This window comes from Magnolia sinica, chromosome 1 (assembly GCF_029962835.1).
Source record: "Magnolia sinica isolate HGM2019 chromosome 1, MsV1, whole genome shotgun sequence".
NCBI lineage: Eukaryota > Viridiplantae > Streptophyta > Magnoliopsida > Magnoliales > Magnoliaceae > Magnolia > Magnolia sinica.
In genome coordinates, this window is record NC_080573.1 from 3,249,753 (window position 1) to 3,259,660 (window position 9,908).

The 9,908-nt window shown below is 41.8% G+C and overlaps 1 protein-coding gene across 1 annotated transcript; it reads left to right on the top strand.

Moving 5' to 3' along the window:
• The first annotated feature begins 8,668 nt into the window (after positions 1-8,668).
• LOC131237278 (uncharacterized) lies at positions 8,669-9,216 on the top strand. The gene has a single exon (XM_058235322.1). It carries the CDS (start codon positions 8,774-8,776, stop codon positions 9,077-9,079), a length of 306 nt encoding a protein of 101 aa, XP_058091305.1. The 5' UTR covers positions 8,669-8,773; the 3' UTR covers positions 9,080-9,216.
• The last annotated feature ends 692 nt before the right edge of the window (positions 9,217-9,908 follow it).

Consider the following 9,908-nt stretch of genomic DNA (forward strand, 5'->3'; position numbering starts at 1 on the left):
CCCCTAAACTTGGTCTGAGGGTTGGACCTAAGCTTGAAATCTAAGGCTTGGTGTCTGGCTGAGCTAAGGTTGAGCCAATAAAAAATGGCCTAGTCCCATCATCAATTGGTCCATGAGTAGTTTAAATTTTTTTTTGACAAATTTTCTTTCCATACACATGTGGTCTATTGGATTTAGAGTCATATTTCTATGATCAAAACCATACGGGGACATGGTGTCGAAGGAGAGGTTACCGAAAAATAATAATCTTAAATCAGTCTAATTATAAATTTTTCTGTGTAAGGTTAGCATTGGCTCAACTTGGCCTTATAATGGCAGCACTAGGGCCAAGGAGTTTTTGGCTCGATCCAAGCCAAGGCTAAGGCTTATGGAATTACAAAGCTAACCTCGGCTTGGCCTTAACCTTACCCAATCTTGGCCCTAGCCCACTCTACTAGTGCCCTTAATTGAAAATGTATAGTGACACATGCGCAAATTTAAGAAACTTGTAGGTATATAGTGGCATAGGTGAAAAACCTTATCATGTACAGTGTGACATATGTGATGTATGTACAACATAGCACATGTGGCACATGCAACATATAAAGAGCAATTAAAGGTTAAATGTGACAACCTTTTGATACTTGAAGATGAACAATGACATTTGTTGTATATATGCATATTAGCATGTGGCCACGTGTTGCATGCATGTGTATTGTAATTGATAATATCTACACATACCATAATGGGGATGAGCAAATCCCAAGCACTCGCAGGAACAAAAAGTCTCCAATGCTCTAAAAAAAGTTAGGTTATTATTATTATTTAAAAAGATTATGTGAGGGGCAACTCTAACAAAATCACGATAAGTTCTTCACTCAAATCAGCCAAGTATATTGAACTTCTGCTACTAGCAAACAACCCCTAATATGATAGTGACATGTTGGATGGGCCGCAACAGCGGAAACCATCTGCGTTAGCATAGACGCAGTGGCCGCATCCGTTAGTGTCGGCCAGCTGCCACACCAGGAGGCGGATTTCCTGCGAAAGCCTTTCGCAGGAAGTTCCTGCGCAAGGATCTGGGTGGGACCCACTACAATGTATGTGAGAAATCCATTCCGTCCATCCGTTCTGAGATCTCATTTTAGACGTGTGAAAAAAAATGAGGCGGATAAAAAACTCAAGTGGGTCATACGAGAGGGAAAATTAGGGAAAGAAATTTCTACCGTTGAAATCTTCCCAGTCTCCACCTTGATGTTTAAATGTTATCTAAACCATTTATAAGGGCATTGTCAATGGGATTAAGTGAAAAAACCAAAAATATAGACTGATACAATAATTTTTTGGGCATACGAATGCTTCAACGGTGCTCATTGAATGATCACTGTTTCCTCTCGTGTGCCCCATTTTAGTTCTATATACACCTAATTTTTATCTCAAGTCCTTAAATGATCTCGAAAAACGGATGGACGGATTGGATTTATCAAAAACATGTCTGTGGGCCCCACCTAGCATCCTTGTGCAGGAACCTCATGCGAAAGGCTTTCGCAGGAAATCCGCGTCCGCCACACCATCTCTTATTCCTCTCTCTGATCGGAAACGGATTGGCTACTCCCCCTGCCACCAGCCCCGTGGCTGGTGGTCGGTGCTCTGTGGGCCTCACCATTATGTATGCGTTTCATCCATTCTGTTCATTCGTTATTTCAGATCATTTTATTTCTTGATCCCAAAAATGAGAGGGATATAAATCTAAGTGAACCACACCACATGAAAACAATAGTAATTGGATATCCACCATTAAAATCATGCTAAGGCCCACTGTACTGTTTGTTTGACATCCAATATGTTGATAAGGTCATACAGGCCCAGATGAAGGTAAAAAACAAAAATCAGCGTGATCCAAAACTTTTTGGCCCCCAAAATGTTTTTAATGGTCGACGCTCATTCAACACTTTTTTATGTAAGGTGGTCCATTTGATGTTGGGATATACCTCATTTTTGGTCTTGTACCTAAAAATGGTCCTTAAAATAGATGGACGACATAGATGAAACATATAAATCATGATGGGGCCCACAGATGTCACGTCCCAAACTCAGAAAACGGGCTCACAAAATTCCCGATCACCGAATCCGGTGCCGACAGCCTCCGTAGTGCCCCATTCTCGAATTCCGGCACTCTCATACCAGATTCCGATCCTGGGATCCTACAAGGAGGATTTTCAGTAGGAATTTTTTTTTCTGTAATGAAGCATAACCATAAGCATAACCAAGTCACAAAACAACATCACCACATATCCACTATAACAAAAACTTTTAAGTACAATGCAGAAAGGGAAATACAGGGTGATCAAAAAGCTTCAAAATAAATTGATGCGCACTCCTGCCTCAGCGCTGCTGCTGTCCAACGCTACCTGCACGCAACGGTCGTGCATAAGCTTACAAAAGCTTAGAGGGTGGTGTAAGTGTGTGTGCAAGGCCAGCGCCAAGTGTACAGTATCAGAGTAATGCGGAAATATGCGATAAGTCCATGAATGCTATCAGCTGTACCAAAGCTATATGATGCAAGACATGAATGCTATCGGCCATACCAAGGCCATGCGATGCAAGGCCTATGTAGCCAAATGTCATATGCGAGATGCGAAGCAAGCATGTCAGTCCTCATCAAGTACACATATCAGTACAGTTCCTCTCTGGATATCACCGGGGTCTAATACACTTCACACAGACTGCCTCCTCCCTAACTGCACAGTCGAGCAAGTAGAATAGACCTCACTATCCGCCTGACCAGTAGTCTGTCAATACCTACCTGGCTTGTCTATAGCGGACTCATTTACGAGCTAGTCAAACTCAGCTTAGCTTATAGCCCCCTCACTCGGGCGGATAAGGCCACACCCCCTTCCAACCGACCACGACACAGTGGGAGACGCGGCCTACTGGTATTCGGCACTCGGGCGCTCATGTATCCACTCGGTCTAGACGTTGGAGCATCTCCTGGTACCAAAAAGGTTCTGGGACTTTCACCCAAGGACATCCTAAGTGCCCACAATGCTAGAGCCAATATTTTCGGTATCCGATACGACCATCCACGATGTGCCTGTGGAGGCCACGGCCCTGATGTCGCTAGGGCATGCAGTGATCAAGTCACACATATGCGGAATGCATGAGTCACATCGTCAAATCATGCAGTAATCCTGTGCGTACCACGCACTCATGTGGGGGCACTCCGTCTCATAAGGAGTCCCGTAAATGTCACAGCCCAACGGCTTATGCTATGATCAAACATTCCTCATATCAAGCATACATATGATGCGTATGGGCATGTATCATGGAGCTATACTAAGCATGTTATAAAGTGATGAATTATCCCTACAATGCAGATGGGCTTAGAAGGCCTACACACCACAAGTACGGCCTATTAATGGGCCCTAGGGAGAGTCGTAATGCGGACATTTAACCAACATTATACTTGCAATGTGGACGTCAAACCAACATTGCTCCCAAGGCATAGCTTGCCACAAATCATGGAGAAATCACGCATTGCAATGGACCCTAAGGACAACCCGTTGGGCCTCGATCCATGGGCCTTAGGTACATCAAATGGGTCGTATCACATGGGCCTTAGGTACATCAAATGAGCCACATTAATGGGCCTTATCAACGGGCCTTATGTACATTGCAATGGGCTATAACCCATGTGCCTTAGAATATATCAGAATGGGCCTAATCACATGGGCTTTACATTCATCAAATGAGCCACATTAATGGGCCTTACCAACGGGCCTTATGTACATTGCAATGGGCTATAACCCATGTGCCTTAGAATATATCAGAATGGGCCTAATCACATGGGCATTACATTCATCAAATGAGCCACATTAATGGGCCTTACCAACGGGCCTTATGTACATTGCAATGGGCTATAACCCATGTGCCTTAGAATATATCAGAATGGGCCTAATCACATGGGCTTTATGTATCTCAAATGGACCACACCAATTGGGCCCCATATGTAGATCAAATGGGCCTCATAACACGGGCCTTATAAATGCCAAGGTGGGCTTAAAAATGGCCACAAATACATATATATATATATATATAATCATGGCAAAGGATCAACCGATCCTCACCTCAAATAATAGTGGTAGGACCCACTTGAACCACATATCTGGCTCATTCTTTAGCTCATGCCTTAAAATGAGCTTGCAAAATGGATCGACGGTTGGTGTGCAACACAAGCATTATGGCGGGGTCCACTGTCCAGACAGCGGACAGTGTGGATAAACACAAAAATCATGGTGGAGTTCACCGTCCACTGCCACTGGCGTGGACGGCGTAGAGATAACACATACACAGGGTGGGTTCCACCGTCAGTACGGTGTGAATAAATTACATACATTACTGTGAGTCCCACGTGGGGCCCACCATAACATTTGCTTTCCATCCAACCTGTTGAGAAGGTCACGCAGACCTGGATTGAAGGGTAAAAACAAATTTCAGATTGATCCAAAACTTCCGTGGCCCAGAAAATGTTTTCAAAGGCAAACGTTCAATCCCAATGTTTCCCATGATGTGGGCCACCTGGGTCTTAGATGAGGCTGAAATTTGAAGGGGGCCCACCATATGAACGGGTTTGATGGCAAATATACATCAGGGTGGGGCCCACGTTAGGGCCGTGGGACGGTGCTGTCCGCCCGCCCGCCTGACGCGCTGGCGTCTGACAGCAGCAGCAACCATGCTGCTGTTGATAATATGTTTTTTTTTTTTTGAAAACCCTTAATTTTGTGGTTTTTTAGAGGTAGGGCCCACATCTGCTGAATCCGGGTCCGCCGATGGATTCTACCAAGTATAAAAAATCCATCAAGTCCAATATTGGACATTTTTGGGCAAGTAGAAAAATTAAAGTGAGTTTCAATGGTAGAAATTACTATTTTCAAAGGTGTGGCCCGTCAGAAAGTTAGATCAGTCCCATTTTTCGGCTCAACGCCTAAAATAATCTGGAAAATGAGATGGACGGCCTGGATTTGAAGCATACATCAAGATGAGGCCTATATGAGTTGGCCACCAAGAAGCTTGTGAACCAAGCTTATATTTGTGTTTTCACATGGACGTCCAGCGTCCCTGGACGCTGGACGGACTGGGCCTTTCACACGCATAAGGTGGGCCCTGTTTAGGTGGGACACCAAATGATGAGTGTTGTGGATACAATACATATAAGGTGGGTCCCACCTATAGATGGTTTAGGATAAAATACAAGCCTTATGGTAGGGTCTATTCGGGTGGGCCACACAATCACACCAACATCACAAGAAAAGAAGAATAAAAGAAATGGAGGGAGAGAGAGAGATATATACACGTGTGATGGAGGGACCCCGGCACTATGAGCCATCCGTTTCAAGCATCCAATCATACATTATATGGGCCCACCAAATTGAAAATCAACGGTGGAGATCCTTTCTCCACCAAACTAGAAGGTCTAGATGACCATATTCATGCAAGAAAATAAACTTCATGATGGGGTCCATGGAGAATAGCCCATCATGGAATGATCTTAAGCATCAAGGTGGGCCATTAGCCACATCAAGGGTCCAAAGTGAGATCCATACCATTGATCGGTAGGCCTCACTTGGCCCATCATAAGAACATGAAAATCTAGCCTATAGAAGCACCCACCGGTCGATCTTCTCTGTCCGTTGAAATGCCGGTCTCCTTAAGCTTCACTTTGATGGTGGAAGATGAGAAGTGAAAGGCTAGGATGAAGGATTTGGGATGGGAAAGTGGGCCACACATATGCACTCTCTCACATGGAAGAGAGCTTGGACGTGAGCTCTCTTGTTGCTTGGGATAGAGTTGAGAAATGAGAGAGAGAGAGAAAGAGGGAGAGATGGGATGTAAAGAGAGAGAGTGATGGATGTGAGTGATGGGTGAGGTGATGTGTACTTGACTAGCATGGGTGTGTAAGAGAGAGGGTGAGAAAGGGTTGACTTTGGAGAGAGAAAGCATGGGTTGCTTGTACTTGACATGAGGTGATGGATGGGATTGATTGATGGGATTGATTTGACATATTGTAGAGATTCTCTTGGGATTGCAAACGCGCGACGTTTTCTTCGAAATAAACGCCGGCTCACATCTTCCTGCCAGGGTATCGGATCGGTGCGAGAGACGCGGCGTCGGAACCGCGGCGACGGTGCGGTCGCAATGGTACAAGTCTTGATTTAAGCCGACTCAAATGTACAGCATAAGGCTTAGGGTCGATCGCAACGTCGATTATACATCACAGGTTGCCGAAATTCGACAGGAAGGATCGCGGGATTCGACGGAATAGCACGGACTAGGATACGGGTCTTACAACAGAGCACCGACCATCAGCCATTGGCTGGTGTCAGGGGAAGTAGCCAATCCATTTCCTCTCTGATCTCTCCTCTCTCTGCCACACCATCTCTTATTCTCCTCTCTCTCTCTCTCTCTCTCTCTCTCTCTCTCTCTCTTCAACCCACATGAAAGCCCCAAATTGAAACCCTGACCCTAGAAAAAAAACTTGAAACAAAGGGATGAAGGGGTGAGGGAGGGAATAGGAAAGATAGAGAGAGTGGAAGGTGGTTCAGATGAAGGAGAAGCACCTAGTTGGAATGGAGAAGTTGTGCACCTGTTGGAGAGAGAAGGGCCTTCTCCTCGACAACTTTTCCTAAAAGCCGAAACAAGTTTAAGTTAAGCAACTTTTAAAGATGAGTTTGCCAAAGTAACTTTTTATAAATAAATAGTTGATTTGCTATTATTAACAAAAAAAATACCGCTTATCTTAGTGTATTCAAATAGGCCATAAGTTAGCAAATCTTCTTACACATAATTGAATGTGGAATAAAAATAAAAAAGATCACTATCTTCCTCAAATAGTAAAAAATCTTAAATTAACAAGATAGTTTTTTGAATGCACAAGATAAAAGAGAGAAGACTCTAAATTTTTTTTATTGAATAATATCTAATGTGAATGATTCCTCGATTGCATCACTAATAAATAAAAAAATTAAAAGCCTAATTTATAATTACCAAAAATAATAAAATTCTAACCTAATGAAGAGTTTTAATTCAGCTAAAGTAAAATTTACTAAAAATAATAAATTTTGTCAAATAGAAAGTCAAGATAAACCTTACTACTAGAGGAGTCCTAGTATAATTACAACCACCTTTTAAAAATACAAAAATCTTAAAACTCTAAAAATAAGAAAGTGTGATAAAAATTGAAATTATTAAAAATAGTAACATTTTCTTAAAAATATGTTTTTGAATTGGAATGAAGCATTTTCTCACCAAATGAAATGATACGACCCATTATGTAGGCATCACTCCCCGAATTTTATGGGTTAAAAACACACTCGATATCTTATATTTTAGATATGAACTTTTACTTTCTAGAAGAGCGATTACTTTGCACGATTATATTGGCATCCAAGCAATTGTAAGAGCTAAATTAAATAGTATATAAAAGTTTAAAAACAAGTATAGCGGAGACAATAATTCAAAATATATATACATCCACCCAATCAACAGTCACTAAGCCGGGACTCCAATATATAGATAAAAAATAATTAAGTATAAAGTGCAAAGTTTCCACCTAACACTCCCAAAAATAATATCGCGGCGATGAAACGTGCTGATCTATACCTGCCCATTTGAGACCATAGTGGCACTTGTATCAATAATATCGTTTGGTTAGTGTTTTAAAATACCGTCCTAGGTGGGAGTGGGTGATTAACTCAGTGGTACCATTTTCTTAAGTTACACATTATTAACACAATCAAGTACAATTAATGATAGCATATCAAAACAAATAATTTCCTAATTTGTTTCATTAAGTGCATGTATGGTATGATATACGGATGCATATCCCAATAATAACAATAACTCTAATAATTCTCATCAATGCCACCATTCATAAAATATGTATCCTATTGTAATGTAATCTTCATTGTCAACACTATCATCCACAAAAATATCTTATCCTATTATGATTTGGGGGTCACCACAATTACCAACATATGCCAAGATATTAGATCACCTTATGGTAGTCATTTAATTACCACATCTTCTTGTGGTGTGATCCACCTGAAATTTAGATCACCTCATTTTTGAGCTCATGCCCTGAAATGAGCTGGCAAAATAAATACATAATGGTGGGGCCTGGTCAACATGCAATCTGCTTCCATTACTGTTATAGTGGGAGCGAAGTTAACAAAATCCCCAAGTCCACACGGTGTGACCCACTTATCATCAGGCCGATTTTTTCTACCTTCTCTTCGTCCCGCTGAGTTACACCTGATCAACGGATTTTACTGAAGTATATCATGGTGGCCCCACATAAATCAATGGTTTCCATTCCCATTTCAGTGTTTCATGTGGTGTGGCGCATCTGAGCGGTGTCTCTAGCGGATTTAGTCCTCCATGTCTTCATCGAATATAGAATCTGATGGACGGAGTGGAAATTACAAAATGATGGGACCCAAAGACTGTTTGCGGTACGTCGGCGTTGTGTCCACCTGGCTATCCATATTCACAAAACCATGGGTCTTTCTATTCCAGTACGTTGGATAACTAAAAAACCAGTTCCCCGAAACAACGACCTCACAAAAGAAAACCGCCTAACTTCTCTTCTCTCTCTCTATATATATACATGCTCTCTCGCATTCACTCTACTTTCCTCATCCAAACACTTTCCAATTTCCAACCTCCTTTCTACATACAAAAACCACTTAATTTCTAGTATACCAACAACCAGGAAACGAAAACATCGACGGCAGAGATGAGTTGGACGAACAGAGCGTGGATCGTCGCTACCAGCGTGGGAGCCGTAGAAGCGCTGAAAGATCAGGGCTTCTGCAGACGGAACTACGCCTTGAGATCATTACATCAGCAGGCGAAGAAGAACATCCGATCGTATACGCAAGCCCAGAGACTCTCTCCCTCTCTCGATTCTTCTTCTTCTTCTTCTTCTTCTTCTTCTAATATAGCAGCATTGAAGAGAAGAAGAGATAGAGAGGAGAAGCAAAAGCAATCAGAAGAGTCGCTGAGGAAAGTGATGTATTTGAGCTGTTGGGGTCCCAACTGAAATTCCAACAACCCCTACTTTTTCTTTTTCTTTTCTTTAAGGAAGAGATTTCGGTACGATTATCTCCCGAATGGATTGTATATATGTAAATTTTTTATATATCAGGAATACATATTTAAAATCATGATCTGTGTCGATGATAGATCTGTACCTATGAGATTTTTTGGTCCATGGTTCACCCAGGGTCCATCAAATCCACTAACTAGAGTGGAAGTTGATGGGTGGCCCACATCCTACTCCGATCTCTGCATTGTCGACGGTATGGTGACTTATCTCGGCAATTTCTCAAGAGATCCCCATATTTTGACATTTTTCTTGCAATATTACAGGAAAAATCTCACTAAAAATGAAACATTACAATTATAATTTAGAAAAATGTTCCTGTGCTCTCAGAGAAAAGTTATGGTTGTCCTAGTTGCATTTAATTGTATTTGGGCAGTTGAAGTGTCCACAGATCCAACATGCATTTTATTGGCAACCAATCTGATAAATATTAAACATTTCATCAATGGTCTTTAATTTGGACGGGCAAGATCATTTCCATAGAAGTACATTCAATCAACAATATTTTAGCTCATCTATTCGGTAGATACAGAGAATGACTTTGGTTAGCAATTCTAGCCATCTCATCCATGTCTTGGAAAGAGGAAGGCCATAGAAAATAAGGCAAAAATGTAATGCTGGCCTGATAAATATGTTCAGGACTGGGTCATGGACAACCTTACGCGTTTAAAGGCATGTTCATGATTTATCAATCTCCTTGTAAATGGGAACCAATACAAATTTGGACAATTAGTCATAGATATGTGACGGTTAGATAATCAATCCG

Excerpts from the sequence above, each read along its gene's own strand:
- LOC131237278 (XM_058235322.1), top strand. The coding sequence starts at position 8,774 with ATGAGTTGGACGAACAGAGCGTGGATCGTCGCTACCAGCGTGGGAGCC.